The sequence below is a fragment of the Balearica regulorum genome, chromosome 8, assembly GCF_011004875.1.
Source record: "Balearica regulorum gibbericeps isolate bBalReg1 chromosome 8, bBalReg1.pri, whole genome shotgun sequence".
Classification (NCBI taxonomy): domain Eukaryota; kingdom Metazoa; phylum Chordata; class Aves; order Gruiformes; family Gruidae; genus Balearica; species Balearica regulorum.
In genome coordinates, this window is record NC_046191.1 from 29067630 (window position 1) to 29091294 (window position 23665).

At 50.9% G+C, this 23665-nt stretch overlaps 2 protein-coding genes across 3 annotated transcripts in view; one reads left to right on the plus strand and one right to left on the minus strand.

The window, feature by feature from the left end:
- Positions 1-10121, minus strand: part of PBX1 (PBX homeobox 1) — a 133211-nt gene extending 123090 nt beyond the window's left edge. Inside the window, exons 1-2 of one of the 2 annotated variants that reach the window (XM_075760334.1) lie at positions 9145-10121; positions 6427-6500 (exon numbers count right to left, since the gene is read on the minus strand). In XM_075760334.1, coding sequence (XP_075616449.1) covers positions 6427-6500; positions 9145-9335 — 265 coding nt within the window. In that variant the 5' untranslated portion in view covers positions 9336-10121. The remainder of the gene's footprint in view (positions 1-6426; positions 6501-9144) is intronic. The other variant, XM_075760336.1, reaches the window with a different exon arrangement.
- The window catches only part of KLHL20 (kelch like family member 20), a 494534-nt gene that overhangs the window by 170288 nt on the left and 300581 nt on the right, over positions 1-23665 (plus strand). The window lies entirely within an intron of this gene.

The following is a 23665-nucleotide window of genomic DNA, read 5'->3' on the forward strand; positions in this document are numbered from 1 at the left end:
AGGGAGGAAAAAATACTAGTAAAATGCTTAACAGCACATTTCCAAGAGATCACGAAATCCTTTGCGGAGCTTCACTAGCAGAGAAGGTGGCAGCTCCCGGATTGCAGGAGCAACTGGGAAACGAGATGCTGAACCAAAGGCAGAGAAGGAATCCCATATTCCTCCCTTCTCCCCACCAAAATCCCCAGCTCTGATTCAGCAGAAGTGCCGACGGCAGCGTAGCCTAGTGTATCTCACTGCAAACGAAACCCTTTACGTTTAAACCACCACCCTGCTCCCCTAAAGAACTGCTGCATGCAGTAATTTCCTTGTGATGGGGGAAAAAACCAAAACATGATGAAATTGTCTCGGAGTTTCTCTGCGTTTTGTTTACAGCCACTGCCCTCAAACACAGGGCCGGCACACAGCGTGCGAGCCTGCTAACGGGAATAAATCTCACATTTGAGATCATTTAGAAAAGCTCTGCTCGCAGACAGTCAGCGCTCTGAGGGGGAAATCCCTTTGCAGGTCTCAAATAAGGGAACTTGAACCATTTTTCCCTGGAGAAATTTAGGCCTGAAAGATCTTCCGAGTTTCTCGTTTGGAGTTACAAGGCCCAATAACAAGATCTCTTTCCCTGGACTCACCCACACCACTCTGACTGCTGCCAAAACCATTTGGAGGTGAGGGGAGACGGAGCAGAGAGACCCCCCCATGGCAGCAGGGAAGACCCCCCAACACGTTCACGTTAAGAGGATGCTCTAGTTAGCTGTTACTGAAGCACACCCCAGGTTAACACAGATATTTTTCCAGCACGTGTTAATTGAGCACGAAGACTCCTTCTCCTCCGCGCCGCGCCCAGTGCTGTCAGCAGGCAGCATCCAAAGAGCGGGCTGCCGGCACGGCACCCCCTCCTTCCCCGGACACACGCACCCAATGGCCACCGCTACCCAAAATCTGCTGCCAGGGGAGGCTGGTGCAAGCAAAGGCCGGAAGACTTGGGAACATGGGATTTCATCCATCCCCCAGGAGCAAACAGATGGGGCAGGGAGCAATGGGACCCAGCAGACCCTCCAAGAGCATCCTCCTGGTCCGCTGCAATCACAGCAAAGTTTACTCGACATTAAGCACCCACAAAAAACAAGCCTTGAAACTAAACAGAACAGGTTTGCTCCTGTACTCCTCAAATTGTGGGGAGCCTCTCAGGAGCAGTAACGTCGTGCCAGACCCGGACCGGGCCTGGTTTCTCCGCTTCACCATCAGGACCGAGGGGGAGGAGGTGGGAGGAAGAGCCCGCTGGCAGCCCCTGTGCTTCCCACCTCCTCCCCTGGAGGATTGCAGAAGGCCAATTTTGATTAAACTAATTAAGCCTGCTCCGTTCAAAGAGCTCCAACCACATGCTACCAGGGGAGAGGAAGAAAATGTAAAATGAAAATGGAAAAAGAGAAATCTCCCTGCAAGCACGCTCCTCCAAAGCTATCCATCCCTGGCAGATCCCTGATGGGCAACGCCACGCTGGGGGACAAAAGCCCAGAAAAAGGACTTGCTGCAGTAACACAGGTCCAACCCCAAAGACCCTGGTCCTTCCAGCCACCAGGACCTACGGGGACCCTTCCCATCAAGGTGACTGGTTTCCATCCCCTCCCAGTCAGTCCCTGGAGATGGTCGCTCCTCTTGCGGTAATACAACCTTCCACCAAGCCAAGATCTTGCAGAATCTGCCTTCCCTCCCAAACCATCCTCATCTTCCAGCGCCTTGCACGTTCCCTTCCCTCCTTTCCCTTGAAGACAATCAGGTTTCTGGAAGCAATTTAATTGTGAGCTGCAAAGAGGCTTCCTCAGGCAGTGCTGGCTGGATGCCCTGCTCTCCCAAAATGTTTCGCTTCCCCCCCAAGGCAGCCACACCAGGGACACAGCAGACCCTGCCCCTGTGGGGAGCCTGCCCGGATGGGAGAGAAAAGCATCACTTCAGCCTTCAAAGCCTTTCAACTGGAGAAAAAAACCCCAATAATAATAACAAATATCAAAGCAAATGTTTCCTCCCCTTTGAAGGGCAGGAGGGAGAGGGCTGGACCTGCCGAGAGCAGAGCGGAGACCCCCGATCCTCTGGGGCTGGGGCACGAGCACTTTCATTATGAGCTTCTGCAGAAGCAGAATGAAGCCTTAGGTGCAAGAATTGCATTGAAATTCAAATCGGGGTGTTTAACTCTCCCCTGCGCCTTGGGAAACCTCCTGGAAACGCAGGATAAGAAGGAGGGCAGGGTTTGAAACCCTAGAGAAGGGCTGGGGCGGGGGGGCAGGAAAGCAAGCTGCTCATCCTACCCTGCGAAAAACTTCATCCGAGGCGCCTTGGACTTGCCAGCGTACCCTGCTTACAGCTCTGCCCTGCACCCCAAAACCACCGGCGCTGCACGCACCGCGGCTGCCCCTCTTCTCCCCGTGCCGCTCATGGTGGGGCTTTAGTTGGGGGGGGGGGGGGGGGGGAAGAGAAGGGAGGGAGGAAGAAAGAAAGAAACCCCATATTGTAATTGCTATATTAAAGAGAAATAGCAGGCAAGAATAATAAGAGAGGTGTCAGAAGTGAAATACAGTAACAGACATTAAAAAAAAAAAGACTACAGTTCTGCGATGGGGGTGTTAATTGAACACAGAGCTGGAGAGAACAAAGGGGTGTTAAGGAAGAAAAGAAGGGGAAAAAAATCCTACCTCCTCCAAAGACCTGATTTGAGTTAAGTTTGGTGAAGATAATGCACAGGGAAAGGTAGCTAAGAGGCACCTTATATAGCTATTATGTTCTAAAATTAAAAAAAAAACAAACCCATTATTCAACAACAATTGCACGGCTAATCAGTGCTGTCTATAAATATTCCCCTTCTTAAATTCCCCCCGTTGGTGGTACGTACATTATTCTTTTAAACCTGAATTCCTTCAACACAGAAGGACAAGGGGGGGGGGTGTGTGTGTAAGAAAATAAAAATCAGGAGATTTCAAATACAAAGTCAGGGTCTTTTTAAGAAGTAGAATTTGCCCGATGCCCTCACCTCCCCCAAAAGAGCGGAGAAAGTGAAACGATGGGAAAAGCTCTTAAGGAGGAGGAATCAGATTAAATGGTCATATATCCTGCGCTCAGCCGCTCCCCGCCGAACAAGATGGGAGTTGGGAAAGGCTCACAGCTGAAATAGATGCTGCTGCATTTTGACAGCAGATATTTTCCAGTTTGCCATCCAAGGACCCCACGTCTGCGTACGCCTTGCCTGATTCTTCTGCTTAGCTATTCTGCTCATGCAGAGAACAGCTTAAAAAAAAAAATACATACCAAGGGGGGGGGGGGAACAAGGGGGGGGGAAGGCCACGAAGACAGAGCCCCTACCCCTGCCTTCAAACTTTTTATAAATCAACAATGCAATTTCCGATTTCAATCCCTATTGACGGATGAATCAATTGTATTTAGGACAACAATGCCTCCCATTTCCATAATTATTATTCCAAAATGCCAGCCAGCCATTTGAAGGCAGTCCTGCCCCTTCCCTTGCAACAAAGCGACCAACAGCAAGTGAAAACACACTAAATGAACGCCGACAACTTATACGTATATTTAAGCAGCAATTTAATTTCCCCCCCCCCCCCCCCCCCCCCCCGCTGTCATGCTCCCGCTCGGATCAAACCTCTCAACTTCTGTTACTTTTAACCAGGCATCACCCCAAAAGCAGCAATCTCCAGGTTGCAGACAAAAGACAACCCACCGAGCTAATACTGTTTTTATTTTTAAAAGTGTTTATAAATGCTTTAAAATAACTGAAGAGCCGGAGTGCAAAAGGGAACTCTTCGGCCAATACAGACGACCTCTTTTTCTAAGAACTTTATGGACACTTTGGGTTTGCTCAAGACAACGTTAACACTATGAAATATTAGCCATAACGTTGCGAGAGACGGTGGTAAAGTCTCCGTAAGGCTCTGGAGTCACTTAAATCAGGCAGTGGGGTAACCGAACGCACATTTCTGCACATCATAACGCCGGGGGGAAGATGTACGCACGCACTTTCAAACACCCACCAGTGACCACAAACAATCACCAGGATTTCAAAGGCGACACATGCAAAAATCTGGGAAGCAAACTGGAAAGCGGGAAGAGAGAAGTTGGCTCAACTTTCACGCCGCTGCCCACAAGGAAGGAGTAAGCAAACAGAAGCAGGCGGTACCCTCAGCCCCAGAAAAAACACGGCTAACTTCCTCCTAGCATCGGGCCCACAAAGCAATAATTTAAAAAAAAAATAATAATAAATAAAACAAAACCATCTGGCCATTTGCTTCTTTACAATGTGCGGCTTTTGGGGATGCAGATGGGGGAGAGGGGAGGAGGTCTTTCAATTTGCAAAGTAAAAATAATTCACTGTAAATCTATCCGAGGGTAGATAAACAACATTCCAAAAGCCATCTCAATTCAACCTCTTCGGAGCCCTCTGTACAGCGGCCCCGTAGCCAAGTAAACCAGGCACAAGAGCAACAAATAAAATTTAAAAAAAAAAAAAAGTCAGACAGCCCCAGTTGACACCTGAATATCCTTTATTTCCAGCAGCATGCTTCACCCTATACCACCCCTCTCGATTTTTCCTTAGCAGACAGGAATTATCCCACCCACTATGGGTATTTGTGGCTCCTCATCCCTCCCCAGCTCGCCAGGATCCCTCGGCATCCCCGAGGTCCCCTGGATTCCCCACCAGGTTTGGTCCGAGCAGATTCCCCCTCCCCTAACTTTGGGGCTGCACTGATAGCAGAGCCAAGCGGGGATTAATCGGTTACCCTGCCAAAAAAAAGTACCCCCGTACGGACAACAGCATCAAATACACATGGAGAAGAGACAAACATTTTCATTACTCACACAAAACAGACACAGAAAGAGAGAGGAAGGAGAGGAACTTGGTGGCTCCTTTTTTTGGGGTGGCACACAGGGAAAGACTATAAAACCACCCATAAAATTTATCTCTAGGCAGACTCCCTCACGTTACATCATATGAATTCTACGGAGGTTCCCGTACCGAACCCACTGCTTGATGTTATGGGAATTCCGTAAGGAAGGACTCCTCGGGAAGGTCAGACCCGGCCACGCAGCCGTGAGGACTTCAGAGAGCCGAATGCCATCGGTAGGTGCTTTGTCTGGGCTACACGCTGCACAAACAACCTTTAACAAAGGGCCCCCTTAGTCATTTTATATATATTGCAAGAGTCAAGTAATTGTATTTTCAATCAGCTGCTCACGCTAGGAGGTTATATATATATTTAAGAAAGAAAAAAAAAAAAATAAGACCCAGATTCAGGTTTCCAAAAGCTGTTCCCCTTTTATGTGTAACTATCAATGTATATCAACTGGGTGTGCAATCATATTTATTGTCACTTTCATTCATGTCATGCCCTTGCTTATATGGTTTAGATATGAATTATTGACTGTTACAGTCCTTGTTGTAAAAAGGGAGGGGGGGGAGAAGTCAAGTACTTTGCAGCGTGCTAAAACAAGGCAGCTGGATCGGCACGAAAAAGCCCGCCGATCGCCGCCGGTCGGCTCAGAAAGCCAACAGCAGAGATGAAACACCCCCCCCTCCCATGCCAAATGTCCAACTTTGCCCCCATTTTTTATTAAAAAAATAGAAAAGAAGGGATTCCAACAAATAAATAAATAAGTGGTGCATGTTGCTAAATGTCCTTCCCTGAGCATCTGTTGTTTAAGATCACCCTTGATTGATGACTGCTATTTTTTAATTGTTGCTTTTAAAATTTAAATGCCCCCCTGGGATGTGTTATAAGTGTGTTAGTACATGGTAGGAGGTCTGGAAAGTGGGAAACGGCAGAACCAACGCTCTCATGCCATTAGCTTCTTTAGAAGCCTGAGAACACCCTATGCCATAAAACAACAGTACCCTAAAGTAACTAACAATCTAATATATTGCTTTCACTAAAGGCAACTGACAACTTGCTCTTACGTGAGCTAGTCTGGATGATTGGCAGACAAGAGCATTTTAACCCTTTCTTTTAAAAAAAAAAAAAAGAAACCTTTATATTTACTTGAATAGTAATAGTAGTAAAACTGCACAATTTCATTGTGTTGGGTTTTGTCCCCTACTCTGTATTCAGATTTTTTTTTTTTAAACAGTGCCATGTCTTAAAGAAGAAACTAGAGCAAGAGAGAAATCACAAGGGTTTTGATTTTTTCTTCTCCCCAGAAAAAGCAATAAATAAAAAGAGGCTATACAATAGAAATTAAACCACGATATTTTCCCTTCCAGACACAAACCACATCATGCAAGTCCACTGCCAGAAGCATTAAATAACAGCGAGTTATTTCTCCCCACTTAAATACTGCTACATGGGGAGGAAGAGGCACAAACATAGTGGAATAAAACCCTCAAAAAGCAAAAAGAAAAATAATACAGAAGCAACAGCACTGATTTCCTACCTGTTTTTTCTTTGATTTCACACAAGACATTAAAGAGGGCTGGCTTCATCCTGTGGCAGTTTAAAGCATGTTTCCTGGAGAGAAAAGGAGAGAGGGGAGGGTGAAGTTAGGATGTCACCACGAGGAACAACTTTCCAAATTCACGCCGGCTGGCGTCTGCGTGCCGGAGGTGGGGGGGGGACACGTTCGAGCCCCCTCGGCCCCGCTGCCATCCCCTCTAGGACTTGAGCGCCGGGGCTGCAAACAGCCACCTACCCGAGGCAGGGGAGATGAATTACGCCAATTTAGGAACGGTTTGAAAATCGCCTTTGCCGCCGAGCGGCTCCCAGCGCCGGTGCGAGCCAGGCGATACACCGAGCTGAAGCCAGCAGCTTTTGGGAGCCAAGTTCGGTTCAACTGTCTTATTCAATACAGAGAGAGCGCCGGGCTCTCTCCGTCCCCCACCTCTGATATTAAACCCAGCCATCGGCTTTATTAGGCTCGTCCTGCAAGGTGGAGGAGAAATAAAGCCCCCCTTGCCCCAGCACTGGAAACATCCTCTGCTTAGAGCTGTCAGTTCGGGGAATTTCAGCGCCCAATTTGGAGACACACGCGCACACGTACGGAGAGAGAGAAACCCATTCCTCTGCCTCCATGCTACTTACATCCAGCTCATTTGCAGGTGTTAAAATTTAATTCTTTACAATTGGGACGGTAAACATATTTAAATAACACAGCTGGCTGCTTCTGGGAAGGAGGGCGTGCTATTCAATGCCTTTCTTTTTGGCTGCTGTTATTTCAGAGCTGACCGTTCTCCTGTGGATTTTGAGGAAGGGAGAGAGTTGGGGGGCGGGGGGGGGCGGATGGTTTTAATCGGCTGGTTTTAAAACTCACCACGCAGCTGCTGAGGCAAAGAAACAGTATGATTTTGTATTTTCTCTTAAACCATATGATCATTTAGCCAAGGGTTTAGTTGTATAAAGGGCTGTTGCTATCAGGCACCGGTTACGGGATTTCTGTTTACCAACCGAAATTACACGCAAAGACAATGTGAACATCTGGCAAACATTCACACTACTTACCCCACCACCCACAACATGTTAAAAAGATTTATATATCTGATGAAGTCTCTCAAAGGTATATACCCTTGCAGAACCACAGAGTCCCCTTATCAGCACTCCCAGATGGGTGCAGACATTTGAGCATACACAAATCACGTACATATGCTGTAGGGGCCCTCTTAGAAATAATACTGGCACTTTGCATCTTCCCAAAACTTCATTTAAAAAAAAAAAAAGAAAGAAAAGAGGCAGAAAAACAACCGTGCAATAGTAGGATGGATGGAGGAAATGTAAAGCCAAACATCACCGATAAATACAGTGTGTTTGGCAGCTCAGAATTAAAAATAATAATAAAGAAAAAGTACTGTGAGGAAGCAGCTGAAACAGTCCAGCAAGACAAACCCACAAAGCCTTCTCCTAGGTCTGTTCTGCTTTGGTTTTATTGATTTGATTAACTACACTAAATTACCCAGGCAGGAACAAACACAATTCCTGCAACTTTCCGAAGGAAGATCCCCTCACTGCCCCAGGTCTGGCCGGGGAGAAAGTGCATGATTTCCTTCTCCTAATAGCTACTCTGCCCCTGCAAGAACATAGGAAAATTAATAAGATCAGCCCAGCAGCAAGCCTTTGCGGTAAGCGGGAGCTTTATGCAAGCTGGGAAGGTGGGGAGAATGTAAGCTGAGGTGTGGAGGGGGTACTTTTATCCTTCGGGAAGTTCTTACTAAGCGAGTTTTGGGGCTGCGCGGTGTGTTTTTCCAGGAACAATGTATTCTAGCAATCTGCTCCAGCTCGGGGCATGAACGCCAGGGCAAGGCCACCACACCTAGCAGCCCTGCAGCCCACAAGAAATTTCAAGGGTACCCCAGGCAATTCGGGGCAACTTTTTTTTCCCTATTATTCCTTCAACTGTGCCTTCAATTCAGGGATTATCCCCCCCCCCCCCTCAACTTTTGCTAGCGCCTTTGAAGGTGTCTATTAGGTTGCGCTCCTTGAAGCCGGGGGCAATTTGGTTACCGGCTTTTACAGCCTTTTTTTTTTTCCTTCTCTTTTAAATACCTCTGCAATTAAGAAAAAAAAATAAAAAAGGAAAAAGCTTCTATGTGCATCCTCCAAGCACAAAACCACGGCCTTAAAAATAACACCAGTACAGGGCCCTAAAAAAGAACATAATTAACGCCCCTTAAAAAAAAAAACCCAAACCCGGAGCAGCACTTTGTGCCTCTCTCGGAGGAGCCCAAAGCAGAGCCCCCCGACGCTCCAACAACCCTCTCCTCGGGAATTAACCCGCACCCCAAAAAGGCCGGGGAAGAGCCAGGCCGCCCGCCCGGCCGAGCCCGGGACCTCCGGACGGGAAGGGGCCGGGGGGGAGGCGGGATGGAAAGGGGGGGGGGGGCTACGGGCGCTGCGACCCCCCGAAACCGCCACCAACTTGGGGAAGGGGGGGCGGGGGGGGTGGGAAAGAACGGGAAAGAAATTAACCCGTCCCCTTTCCCCCTCCCCGCCATGTCCCGAATCTCTCGGCAGCAGGAACCCCCCGTCCCCGCACCATGCGCCCCGCGGCCGGGCGCGCTGCCCCCGCCGGACAACAAAGGCCGGCCCGGGCCGCGGGGGAAACTTCCCCGGCACCTGCCCCCCGCTCCCTCCCTGCCGGCCGGGGCCGGGCCGCCGCTCTCACCTGGCCTGCGCTTCGTCCAAACTCTGGTCCGTGATGGTCATGATCTGCTGTAAGATGTCTCCGATGTCCTGCTTCCTGCCTGCCTCCCCCTCCGCCCCGCCTGGTCCATCCTGCATGTGCTGGGACAGGCCCGGGTGCCCCGGCATCCCCACCCCGCTGTGCGTGTGCATCAGCCGCGGCTGGTCATCCATCGCCGGCCCCCGGCCCCCGCTCCGCCGCCGCCGCCTCCTCCTGCCCTGGCTGCCGGGAGCGGCGCGGCTGGGCTGGCCGCCTGGCTCCTCGCTTTCTTTTCTTGCTCGCTTTCTTCTTCTTCTTTCCTCCCCCCTCTCCTCCTCCTCCTCCTCCTCCCCAGCCTCTTCCTCTTCGGTTTTTATTTATCCTTCACGCTGGCGCCCGGCTCCGCGGCGGAGAGGAAGAGGAGGAGGAGGAAGGAAAAAAATGTAAAAAAAAAAAAAGAGAGAGAGAAAAGAAAGAGGGAAAAAAATCCCTTTGGCTGCTGGAGGAGGAGGGAGGAGGGAGGGAGGGAAGGAGGAGGAGGAGGAGGAGGAGGAGGGAGGGAGGGAGGGGGGGGGTTCCGGGGAAGGGAGGGGAAACGGCGGCGACTCCAAAAGCAGGGCAGCTCAGCCCCGCGCCCGGGGAGGCAGCGGGCGGGCCGGCGGGGCAGGGGCTGCGCCCGGGGAGGCGGCGGCGGCGGCAGCAGCAGCAACGGCCGCGGCAGGGCGGAGCGGGGCGGCCGCCCGCGATGGCAGCGCCGGGGCTGCCGGGGCCGGAGCGCGGCGGAGCCCCCGCGCTCCGGGGGAGGGCTCCAAACTTTCCCCCACCCTCTGGCCGGGCTCGGAGCTGGCTGGCGGCCCGCACCGCTCCGCGGCCGAGCAGCGGGGCCCCCCCCCCTCCGCCGGGCCTGCGCGCACCGCTCCCGGCCCTCGCCGCCTGCTTTTGTTCGGCTCCGGACTCCTCAAACTGGCACGGAGGAGCCCGGGGGGCGGGGGGAGGAAGGGGCAGCGGCGCCTCCCCGCCCCCCCCGGCCCCATTGGCGGCTGAGGCGGGAAGGCCGGCCCCCGCGGGCCGCCCCGCCTCCTCCGCGGCCGCCCGTCAATCTCCGGGTTCAGAGGTGGGCCGGGGGCCGCGCCCCGCCCGCGCCTTAAAGCGGCCTCGGCCGCCGGGGGAAGGGGAAGGGGCAGCGGCAGCGCGGCGGCCTGGCAGGGGCTCGGCTTGCGGGGCACCCTCAGCCGCCTTCACCCGCCGCCGTGCGCCGCTCTGAGCGTCTGCCCCGGCCCCAGCTCGGGCCCGGGCCCTGGCCCGCCTCCCAGCTCCCCGCAGAGCTGTGCCCCTCAGCCCCCCGTTCCCCCCGCCCCCGGCAGTCTCCGCGCCTCCTCGCCCCCCCCCCCCCCCGCCGGCCAGCCTGCTCTGCCTCCTCACGCCGTCCCCGCATCGGCCCCGTGCTCCGGGTGGGAGCGGGGCCCCCCGCTCCGCTGTTCCCCTGCGGAGCTCCTTCCCTCTCACCTCAGCCGCTGGCATCTCCTCACGGTGCCATTTCCCTCCTTCGCGGCCCCACGAGCGGGGCCTTCCCAAGCACACGGCGCAGGCCGGCAGTGCTGCATCCCACGCCCGGTGGCCCCACGCCTGCCCGAACGGGGCAGGGGAAGCTAGCAGAGGTCCCAGGGCCACCAAGACAGCCATTTCACACCTGCGTGTCCCGGTGCTCCGGAGGGAAGCGCTTCCCAGCCCCGTTCTACATTCCTGGGATCTGAGACTGTCCTGTGGCCAAAAAAGACTTTGACTGGTGAGCAGGGATGGTCCCAAGACCGGGCTTGCCTGCAAATTTGTATTTAAAAAAAGAATAAATAAAAGGTAGTTATGGTGATAACAAGGATTTCTTGTGTGGGAGATGATTTCATCAGGTTGTCCCTGTTCTCAGATCCGAGGGTTGCCAGCTCCAGGCTTCTTGTAGCGCAAGGGAAGACGGACCCAGCCCCCGGTTCCGGACCTCAGCACAGGTTGGGGAAAGAGCCTTCAGGCTGATCGCGAAGAGGGGGGAAAAAAAAAAAATGGCAGTTGTTTTGCTTCCACTCTTCCTTTTTAATGAAACACTTTCCAGTGTTTTAAGCAAAACATGACTTTTCATTTTGAAATTTCCTTTCGAACCATTAAAATATTTTAAAGTGGTTGAAGGCGAAGTGAGATGTTTTGATTTTTGTCGCTATGAAATGTTTCACTCAACACATTCTTTGTGTTCCTTGATTTGCCAAAATTTTTCAAAGGTTTCTGCTTTCTCGCCCAAGACATATCTATATATTTTTTACTTTTTTGAAAAGCAAAAAAAAAAAAGGGAGAAAAAATATCCTTTATCTCCATGGCTTCACAGGAAGTGGAACTTTATCCAAGAAACAAGGAGCCAAGGGACTCCTCTCCAAAGGTCCAACCTTCCAGACACTTAGTCATCCCTTCGCTCGCCTGCTCACACACCGAGTCTAGACATACGCTGTCTCCGACGCTGGCAGGGGCTCTCCCATCCCCAGGGCTCAGCCCAGGGTCTTTCGGGTTTGAGTTTGAGCGGCTCCAAGGCAGCGCAGCAGAGCTGAGCATGCGCAGCCGAAAAGGGGAGCGGTGGCTGGGAGGGACACACACATGGACATCGAGGACCACGGGATGCGGTGACCTCCTGATCCCATGATTGCACGTCCTTCCCTCGTTTCCCAAGCCACGACACGATGCCTCGGCACGTCAGGTAGACACGAGAACCAGAAGACCCTTCGGGGAGCCGGCACGGGAAGGGTACGAGGCACACGTGGGGTCGGTGAGCCCCAGGCAGCCCCACGGCATCCCACAGGGAGAGCGGCAGAGCGAGCCGAGCCGCATCCCAGCACGGGGCCTTGGAGGAGCCATTGGGCCAACACAGACGTGGCCAGGGCTCTGCCTCTGCCGTCTGCTGGAGTCTGTAAAATCCTTCCTGTCAGAGATAACTAATCCTGGGGCCTTTACAACACCTCTCCTGAAAAGCACATTTCATTCCTCCGTCTCCTCCTGCCTTCCAAGTGCATGAGACTGCAATAGGCATTACCGAAAATATTCCCCGCGGGAGCCGACACTGGACTCCCTTAAAACCCAAACACCATCACCCCTCCTTCCCCAAGACACAAGCGAGCGCTATGCTCTATTATCTCTACACCCACTAAATCTTTCTGAACTAAAGAATAAACATTTCCACCACACATAGCGTAAGTGTATGTGCCAAGCTGCATCGCTTCCTCTCCTCTGTGGTTGTTATAAAGTGGTTTTGTTTCAATGGTGAAGCAGATGGACAGATTCCAAGTCTGGCGTCCCCACTCCCTCCGAGTACGTCTAACGCTATCTTTGGTTTATCACAGATTCCTGAACAAAATGTTTACGGGAGCCTCTTGTTTAAAATCTTGGCTCCAGCGGAGCATAATTCCTATTATTTATTAAATGAAAATCAAGCTCTTGTTAATGCACCATTACCGTGGCAAAGTGGAGCCCTGGAAACGAAGGCCAAACACCGCTCTCTTTCTCTGAGCGTGAGGGAAGCGTCTCCCCATCATCGTCGCTCAACGCTCACGTCGCAACGGGATAAAAAGCGGTCTCCCGGCCTCCGATTCCTTAAATGTTTTCTTTTTGGTGAGGACAGCCATGGACACTTCTGCTTTGCTGTCCAAAACCTGACACCCCAGAGTCAGACAGCGTACAGATCGTCCCCGACACCGTCGGAGGGGCTTTACCCGAGACACCTCTGTGGCAATACCCTTCTCCCTTCACCGTGACCAAATTAATTTTCCTCCCACTTCTGCAATTTTATTCTAACGTATTCCATGGAAAAACCCAAGCCTTTCCTATTTCCCAGCCAGCCGCATCCCCCATAAGGCAGCGAGCTCCATACGGATAGTCGCTCTTGGGTTGAAGCGCAGCAGAGTTTACATTCCTAACCGGTTTTCAGAGGAGATTCTTAAACTTTCCCGGAAATGTTGCGTTGCTGCTTTGAACTGATTGTTTATTTGTCAACTTAGTCATTAACCTTCTTCCTTACTCCTTTGGCTTTTGATAAGACAGAAAATGTCAAAGGGAAGGGAAATAGGCTCAGAATGATTTCCCCTGGCGAAGGATCCCGGTCCCCAGAAGCGAAGGGAGTTTTCTCATCAATTTTAGCGGAGACACGGCTTCACTGGCGGTGCCAGGTTAAATCAGCGTTCAAGGTCTTGCAGGGTTTGTGCGTTAGACTTGAGCAAAGAACCTGGCTCTTCTGGAGCGATCTCAGTGTGTAGATCTCAAAGCCCTTTCAAAAGGAGCTCAACACCGCTGATCCCAGTTAAAGGAGGTGGGAAGAACTGGGCAGGCAGTGGGAGAGCCAGAAATGGATTCCCACACATCCCATTCCCAGCCTCACGCTCAATCCCCTGCATCACACCGACTTTACCATGGTCATGTTGTAATCTAGTAAGAAATGCATGTCTTTTAATTAAATGCATTGCTTATTAATATTTCCTATTCACAAAATTCTTACAAACAACCCGAACTCGAGTAAAATACTACAACCGCAGGAGAGGAGATCAACTTCCGTCCGCGCAAAAATTTGTTGCATCTAAACTTGTTGTTTGTTGCTTATTCAAATGCAAGTAACAAAATTCTTACCATCAGAAGTTCACCAAAAAGGAAAACGGCTTTTCCCAATAGCTGACATAAACATGTAAGTGCTACCAAACATATTTACATGTTTGAAATAGATGGTATAATTACAATGAGTTATAGTCAATATTCAGTCTTTCCCCGGTTTAAGTGCTACCTTCTGATACAGCACAACACATCCTTTAATTGTGATCACGTGCTCTTTCTTAGAGACTGTTGCAATTTTTTTTCCCCACAAAAACGTCTGTAATTGAAAAGAAAATGGCATTGTTTGAAATAAATTCTCTGCCCTCCTGGAAATAAACAGGTGACTTCCCTTACAGAATGTCCTATTTCTGGGACTTCTACATCACAGCAAGCCATCTGCAAAATCATTTTGGACATTTTTCCAGACCCCAAACTTGAATTTCAGCTAGGAAATGCAGTTTTTGAAGACTGAAAAAAAAAACCCCAAACAACCCAACCCAAAACCCAAGGATTTTGAAAACAAGTCAGGTAAAAGCTATCAGAGGAAATCCCAACAAAAGCAATCATGGAGTCCTGCAATAAAAGCAGGTCCATTCCTGATTCAACAAAAAAAAAGTCTTTTCCCCTCTTTCAGCCAATACTGATGTTCCTCACAGGATACAAAATAGCCGTCAAATTCACTTTTATCTCATGCATCTCACATTCTTCACAGTACTTTTAAAAAGAGAAAGCCACATTAGAGGGACAAACACATGACCGTATTCTACAGCTTCTCCATAAGATCTCACAAGTCAGGCCTCCAAATGTGACCTCCTCGTCACCACCAGCAGTATTTTCAGATGATTTACCAAGAAGGTATATCCCTAGCCTTCTTTTACAGACGGGGAAATGGAGGGACAAGAAGAAGGGCCTTATCTCTGTGACCCACTTGCAAGAACCGAGGTTATCACCCAAAGGTGATCATGTAACTTCTACCTCGATCACTCACAGTGTCTGTGAAATAAATCCCTGCTGCCTCATGTGAACTATAGGTATCTAGAATGACTTTCTTTGTGTCTCTGATGCAGACTCATGGGTTTGGGATGTTTTCCACCACGTCATCCACCTTCAAGTGGTCTTTATGAAGTTCATCTGCAGGCAGAAGTTGGTTTTCCTCTCTTGAGCTTTCCACAGATTTCCAAGGCTGAGAAAGGCTGCGAAGGAAGAGGCTCGGCTACAGGATTCTGATTTCACCTTCATAAAAGAGGGATTTGAGGCTATCCCCAACAACAATTCTCACCAGCCGTGAATCAAGGGACAGAGCAAACACCCTCTGCCCCTCCTCAGCAGTAAAGTCGGTGGGCAGTGTCCCCCCGTGCAAAGGTCTGCCAAGAAGACCCTCACTGCTCTCTGAGCTACAGCCCTACCATCCCACGCACCTCTCAAGCTGCCCATCACCACAAAGCAGTGAGCAAAGAGGTCACAGTGAGAGACTTACGTCTCTACGGCGGTAAGCAAGCCAACAGCTCCAGTTTGCTGACTCGCTTTTCAATAAAATCCCCCCCTCCCCGCCCTTGGCTTGTTCACAGATTGCTCCCGTCTCTCTCGCAGGGGTTTTGACCCAGTGTTCCTGCAGGCTTTCCTATTATCAGCTGTCCCATCCTTTCTACGCAACTGCTGAAGTTGGACCTTAGCCTTTCATTTCATTTTCATTTGGCTTCTTCCCCAACTTCCCATATTTGAGCACTTTGCTTATTATCAGTCTGGTCCCTCCTGTACTCTGTTCAGCTCCATTCTACTAATTGGTTCGAGCGTGGGCCCAGCATTCCCTAAAAGAGAGTCACTTCCCCTCGCACACCATCACTCCCACGCATTCAACACCCTCCCCGGACTCCCAGAGCAGGAGCAACACTTCCTCTCCAAAAGGTGCCGGTGTCCTTGTCTGAACGGGTCTGAGACAGTGATCGATATAATCACTGATATACAATTCTGTCCCATATTGGTTCTTCACAGCCCAGGAAACACGTCCCCTGGCAGGCGCTGAAGGTTGTAGGACAGACAGATAGGCTTCACCACCAGACATCCATTTTCACTATTGCTCTTATCAACAGCTTTCCCAGTAATACGCCTGTATCACACACCACCTTGGGAAGCACCACGTTTCAAACAGCCAGCAACCTAAAACTAGGATGTCCACTTCAACTCCTATGAATTGAAAATATTTGGATTCTCTTACAGTCAGACAAACCAAAGATGCTCACACCACCCTTGTCGATGACCTTGTCTTTCCAGAACACAAGTCACCACCGCTTCCCTGTGGCTCCTGGGTCACAAAGAGGTGTCAAAACCAGGTGCCTCTCACTTGCGAGTAAGTAGGCAGTGCTGCAGAGAGAATAACCACAAATCACAGCAGCAGCTCTCCTGCCCCCAGACGCAAGTTCACCGAGGACTGTATTTTCCTTTTACCTGCAAAGCTTAATTTCTTACCACGCTTTCCCAGGAGGAAAAAAAAAAAAATCTCACCTAGAATTGCTGTCAAGTTGCATATCGTATCTTACCCCAAAAAGACTTAGGCAGGTTAAGCCTAGAAGAAAGATAAACTATCAAAGGCTGCTTGTTTGATAAGGGCACATCTACACTCCAGTGGCACCTGGTTACTGTGGGACGTGTGAGGAGCTGGAAGCTGGGCTGGGGGAGCAGGTTGCCCACCCTAGGCACTGTTTTCCGGGGGGGGGGGGCAGCCAGAAAGGACAGGTTGTCACTAGCACTGAACGAGAGCAAAGCCTGCAGAGCAAAAACTGTTCACATTTTGCGGTGAGCTCAGAGCCACATAATGCTCAAGTTCAATGGGTGGCCCGCTGACCCCGGCAGCTCACCACCTACGCGGGAGGGAAAACCACGGCCCTGAGAATGGAAAGTCAAGTTCAGTGGGATTGTGGCTTTGGGAGGAGGTCCTGTTGAGCCAAAGGAGACGGAGGTCTTAGACACTGCTCTGGAACGAGCCCGCAGCCTCCCACACTGGTCTATTTAGCACCCTCCATTTAATGAGTGAAAAAGTCAAGGTGTCCAAGGGATGAGGCTCTTTGGGAGAGGGCCAGAAGATATTTGCCAGAGGGCTGGAAAAAGGATGAGAGCGCCGTGGTCGTGAAAATGGGGAAGACAAAAGGACATGTAAGCCTCAAAAAGCTTTTGACAACTCTAACGTTGGGGAGGGTCCCCAAAGGATGTAAATCAATACACCTCATTTGAAGCAGTACCAATTTACTCACGGTAAAGACCCGGCTATCAAATTTTAGAAGCCCCACGTAGGTGTTGCACAGGAGCCTGAATTTCAGGGCCCAGGCTGGGAAGACCCCACTCGGTTCACGTTGCCCTGGCCTCAAACAAAAGAGCCGAAACTCCTCCCGTGTTCCAGGCTGCTCAGCCCCTTCCTCCAGCTAATTGTTCTTTCCCCAGTTGGATAGTCTATTTCTGGAGCAATACAAGAATTAGGACAGAGAGAAAGACACTGGCAGAGTCCAAAGAGGAGCAGAAGAGTCATCCCAGGTCCCCACGGAACAGGCAGCATCGGGCTCGCAGCAGCCGGATGGGGATGGGGTGGGGGCACAGAAATGGGAGCTGTGTCCTGGGAGATGCAGACCACCATGAGCAGAGGGGAGAGGCGAGGGAAGCCACAGCCGTTTGGTTTTGCAGGGAAGGGAATGTGGGTGTTTTATAGTCGTCACCCCCCGCTCCCGACTGAAATGCGTGACCTGTGGCCAGCCCAGGGGCGGGCAGCAGATGCAAAAGCAGCAGAGAGACATGTGCTCACCCAAAGGTGCCCTGTACCTTCTCCTCAGAGAACTGCCCCAAGCACGCAGGGCTGCATTTGGGATGTTAAACCACCGTTAAGGCCAGGCCTCGTGCTGCCTCTACTGCAAAGCCCTCAGCTCTGCCCACCGCAGCCAATGTGCCCAGTGACTCCCAGTCAACCCCATCTCCCTTCCCAGCCTGCTCAATACTGGGAGCTGGGAACGCAAACCATCCCGCCAAGACGTGCCCTTTCTATTCCCACTTCTTCCTCCCATTCGGCTGTGACAGAGCCAGGCTGAGAAGGGTCAGACTCCCCACATGAACCCCAAGGCTCAATGTAAACCAGGGAGAGCAGTTCCCAGGGCTTGGGCTGGAGCGTGGGGAAACGATAGGCACATCTCCTGAAACCTCAGGAGCTTGCCAGTCTTGTGACCTGAAATGAAGGCTGTCAGGGATTGCTCAGAGCTAACAGCAGTGGTTATCTGCATTTGAGCTAAGGCTCTGGCTTGGGAGCTTTAGGCAGTCACTGTTCCAGATAACAAGAAAGGGGACTCCTTGCACTCCTGGACACATCTGGCCAGCTGCTGCTCCTGGGCACTGCCATGTGGTTGAAGTGAAAGGCATGAGTCTGGAGGAGAGAGCTCTATCAGAAATAGCAACATCCAGTCCTTTCATAACAGCACCTCCAACTCTGCTGGTAAGAGAGATGGAAGCTTGGCCAGGTCTGCAGCACAGGGCAGACCGTTGCAGGTAGCATCCTGCTTTACTCCTTGACCCAAGAAGCATTATTTACAAAAGCACGTTCAGCTTGTTTTCATAACCTATATAAACGTAGCGTTCTCCAAGCTAGTGCTTGCCGTCAGCTCTGGAGTAACATCCCAGAAGAAAACAGCTCCTGGGAGACTCCACCATCACAGCCTGCTCTGGAAGAAGAGAGCCTCTGCCAGATCTTCACCGCAGGCAGGACAGGGACCTTCACTGCACAGCGCACTGTTCACCTGTGAATGGATGGACCCAAGCAACAGCAGGAGAGACCTTCACCAGGATCAAAGTTCGGTTCACAGCGGTGAAGACATACCTGCATTTTGACGTCATTTTAAAGGTGTGTAGACATGGTTAGGCTGACTCCATTCAGTCACAGGTCTTTCTCTACACCAGAAGCCCAAGCGATACCACAGTGGCATGAGAATGGCATTGCATTAGATTTACTCTGTGGAGCTGGGATCAGACTCTAACCCCAGCCTTCACACAGGGTTGTTTTTTTATCATCTCCCCTCACCACCACTTAGCTCCAACCCCAAGCGCTGGAATAACCAAATACCGTCAATCAAGTTGCCTCAGAGGAAACAAAATATGCATTTTTACAGTCTGGAGCCTTGTTCTCATGCTTCATGATGAAAAGGGTTCTTTAGGCTGCACAAACCACTTGCGTTAAAAGGCAAATATTATTATTTCCTAGGTGTTTTCTCTGGAAGCCAGAGCAGATGAGAGAGAATTCATAATGTGTAATCAGAGGTGCCCCTTAAAACAAGAAATCAATGTATCTAGTCCTCAGCTGATGTAGGAACGGATGGATCCTTCATAAGGGTAGAAGAATGGTCTTGGCTTGGTGGTAGAACCGCAGCAGGAAAAACCTGTGGTGGGACACAAGAATCCCTTCGTGAGGGACTAAAGGAAAAAAAAAAAAAATCAGATTTCTGAATCTTGCCATTAGGCAAGCGTTTCTGGAGCGAGCAACTCTTCCCACTTGCTCGAACAAGAGGAGCGAGCTACGGTGTTTGTTGCACACACACGCACACACAAATCCCACATCTGAGGCTTCCCAGGCTGTATCAAGTGCAAAGTGAAATCACCTGAAGAGTGTCGCTTTAAAAGCCACGGAAGTGCAGAGAGCAGCACCAGCAGCAGTCAATAGCAATTTCCACCGCTGGGTCGATACCATCTGATGGCTGTGTAGCTGTAAAGATTGTTTCACACACATATCAGGAGGTGGGCAGGGGCAGGAAAAGTGGAATTGGTTTTAATGATTGCAGGATTCAAAGTACTCCTGGCTCCCTCTTCTTCTTTCACGAGAAATACATGCACAAAGAGTCAGAAATCAAATTTCCAGCCCTGTCAGTTCCTATCACACCAGCTCCCCGGCTTGGACTCCTTCCCAGTTTGCCAGGGAAGCTTCTCCTAATCCACCGAGAAGTGCATTACCAGGAGATGGAGTTGCAGCCTGTGTCCAAACTTCCCCGCGGTTTCAGGTCGTTAGCTCCACTGGTTTGGACACAGAGCTACAGCAGAAGCGCAGCGCTCAGGTTCAAACCCATAGGGGTTCCAGATGAGGGTAATTTGCACGATTTTACCTCCCAAGACAAGACCGGCATCTCATTTTGCTAGATGCTGGATGGGCAGGGAATAGCAAAGCACAAACAGCTAAACACAAAAAAAAGAGGGAGGGTACACCCGTTTTGCAGAGAAAAATGTGCGAAAGACTATAGCCTAAAAAATAATAGCACATTGTGTTTCTGTTGCCTCACAAAGTGCTTTTCAGCCAGCGACTCCAGGGGCAACACACGAACAGATGTGTCTTGGTCACCACCGAGAGCGTTGCTGTGGGATGAAGCAGGGCAGTCGGAGGGTCTGGGGTTCCCAGGGCTGGCCCCCCCCAGTCCCAGCTCTGCTCTTTTGCTCCCGTAAACGTGCTGAAACACCAGTCGCTGCTGGTGCTGCTTCCCTTGCACTGTCTGCCTGCCTCCTGCCTGAGGCATGGGCTCTTTCTTACTGGGTTTCACTAGCTGGAACTCTCATTTCTGCTAGGAAAACCCCTCAATTGCTTCTGCAGTGACTGAAAGCCAAGGCTGTGTGTGCTTTCCAGAAAGTAAAGAACATTCATTTGAATCTTTGTCTTCTAATTCATTAATTTGCTGACATCTAAACACAAATGTCTTCCCTACCATCACATAAGTAAGATAATTTTCCAAGGAGCTGAGCCCCCCCCCCCCAGTCTCTCTCCTGAGCCTTAGCTCCCGGGTACCGGGGTGGGAGCGGAGCTGGGCATCTTTGAGCATCTCTCTCAGAACTGGGGGCAAAGCAGGCTCTGCACGGGTCATCTCAGGGTGTGCCAGATGGACACAACCTACCTCTCCTCTGCTCCTCAGATCATTTCATAAAACACAAGTCACCGCTGTCTTACATGCCCATCATAGATTATTTTATTGACACTCTCATTTAGGCCTCATACGATAACCGAGAAGCAAACACAATAACCACAGGGATATGCTACCGACTGGTATATCCTTTCACCACGTGTACACACACATCCTTCCCTCTTTTTCTCCCAGCTTCTGAGGCATCAACCCCTATTTGCTGCAGCTTTTTATGTGTTTTTTTTAATAAATACACAAGCATTTCAGGGCCTGACCACCAGCTTGATTCTTTTATGGAAGGGATAAGACATATGCACAATATCCACAGTGGTTAGAAGCGTGGTCCCAAACTCCCAGCCTCTGGAGTCCGTTTAGAAGCAGAAATGCCAGGTAACAGCACCCAAACCTTGAAGCCTGGAAAGGGCGAACGAGGTCGAGCTTCACTGCAAAGGCTGGAGAAACTTAAGAGGAGCAGGCTGCAATTAGCAGGGCTCGCTGAAGTTTTAAATCAACAGCAAACCAGCCACCAAAGCTGCTCTTGCTCTGGATCCAACTTCACAAATAGGTTTATTTCCTGGGAAGAAACACAGAGAGAGGAATGAAGAAGGCGGAAACATGTAATTTCAACATTTTTAAACAAGGCGTCTTGCTGTTTCAGTTTGAAACACTCCTGGTTTATACCTGCCCCTTTCGGAGGACCTGCCAGCTTTCCCCGAGCATGCTGCCACCACCGTCCCTGACCCCTACGGCCGTGCAGAGGTGGCCGCTGCAGCGCTCTGTCCCGGGAGACGTGGGGAGGGCGACAAACACAGCCCAAGCCGTGGGATGACCGAAGCACATTAGCTCAGCGGAGGGAGGTCGACACAACGCAACGGACCTCTGACGCTCGAAGGAAACCGGAAAATAAACTCCGTGTCTCTCCACGTGCGTGACGCCGACGGCGAGGCCACTTGTGCCCTTCAGCCCGGCCAGTAATGCGGAAGAAGCTGCAGATGATGAAGACTTGAAATTCAGAGGTGTGGAGGCCAGACGGGGCCCCCTCATCGACTAAACCTGCTCTGGGACTGTGCAGGTGGAAGGGCTGTGGGAATTTCAGATCGACGACTACCCTGCCTGCAGGAACTGCACACGTGTGCAAGGAGAGCCCCCCCGAGCCCCATGGTGTCACCCCGGTTAGTTTGCAGCTTTGCTAATTAGTCACCAAGCCAATCGCCAAGTAGTCTTTACCACCCCTCCTGCTCACAATGAACCAAAACATCACAAAACTCTTCATGCATTAAAAAAAACAGAATTAAAAAATCCCCAAATGATGATTATTCGTGTTTGTCTTTTGGGTCACGTTTTCAGGTCTCTACAAAAATAAAGCGGAAGGTCCTTGTAATGGTTCGAATCCAGAGGCTGGGACTTTAAATAAAATTCCACGCGCTGGGAGATGCTCAAGGCAGCGGCGAGCACAGCTTCTGCTTTGCCTGTGCTCAACCCTGCAAAAGACTGAAAGGGCTCTGTCTGCTCAGCAGTCAAAGAAAATCTTCGTCGTGACTCGATCCCAGATACCCACCGAGTGAAAATAGCTGAGATTGGCATGTTCGTTAGGCTCACAGGTAAAAGGCACAGTAAGCAGCAAAACCCAAAATAAATAGTGAGAGTTGACAACACTGACTGAGGGAACCTTGAATAGGAAATAAAAGACAATTTTGAACAGGGAGGGTTGTTAATCACCAGGTCCGGTTACCAGGGGAAATGACAAATTCATCAGTCAGAGGTCGTGCACGGAGATTGGATGTCTTCCAAAAAGCGACGCTCTGGTTCAGGATCAAGTTTTTGGGTTCAAGAGCATCTCTCAGAGGAGAAAAATGCCCTCCGTCACAGCCCCTGCGGGTGATGCTGGCCTGAGCTGCCAGGCGAGCGGGCGAGGGTCGCGGTGCTGCAGACCCCCCCTCTCCCCCCAGCCAAACCCTGCGCTGACCGTGGCCCTTTTCCAGACACCCCGCTTGAGCCAGGCTCCAAGTCCTAGCCTCCGTCACGCTCAGCGTGGCTCCTGGCCACCGTGGCAAGCTGTGCCGCCGCGCTCCCTGCACCGAAGCGCTGACTGCCCAACGCAGCCAGGGAAGCAGAATAATGATCTCTTTTTTTTTTTTCTTTTTTTTTTTTTTTCCCCTTTACTCCTTTTAGTCTCTGCATCTGCTCCTTCCTCCCTTTAGCTGCCACACAAAACCAAGCCCAAAATACACGCTCTGGCTTCTGTTTACCCTTTCAGGCAGTTTCCCTGATGCCCAAGACACTGATTTGAACTGACCTCTCTCTCAACGCCACCTTACCACCAACTCGGCTCCCCATCCCTCCTTGGAAGCAGAAACAAAAAAAATCCAAGAGCAAAGCAAAGCGGCCTTGGCATCCCTGATGCGCTCCAGCACCTCGATTTCCTAAACCATCATGTGGGAGAAAAGCAAAACGGATCAGATTTCCAGCTTCGAATGCGGACACGGAGAGCAAAATTCCAGCTAGTAGGTCACAGCGCCGCAGTCCCCGCGTGGAAGCGACTCCCTGGATCCCCAAGGGCAGAGCTGTGCTCTCTCCCCTCCTTCTGCACCGGTCAGTATGACCAATGTGAAGAGGTTTCAGAAGAACGCAGGTGTCTGCGGCTCACGCTGCTTCCCTGACCCTTGTAAATCCAGTCTCTTGAGTGAATGGCTTGTTTGGAGAGAGCCCTCCGTTTGTTTGTCTGGGCTCTAGTGATAATAGCTCTAATTTATCTCTGAGCTGGGCAGGCATGTCTAATGTGTTTGAGTATTTAGAAGCATTACGGAGGTTTCATTTGGTCAATTGTTTCTTGAAATCCTTTCCCACACACAGAACAGCCATGCAAAGGTGGAACCGCTCCACCGCGGGCAACGCCGGGAGCCGCAGCCTGCGCTGCCAGCCTGGGAAGGGCACGCGGGCCGGGGCCGCTGGATTCTCCGAAGGGAAGGCACAGTCATCCCACACCCCTTAGTCCCCTGTCTCGGAAATTA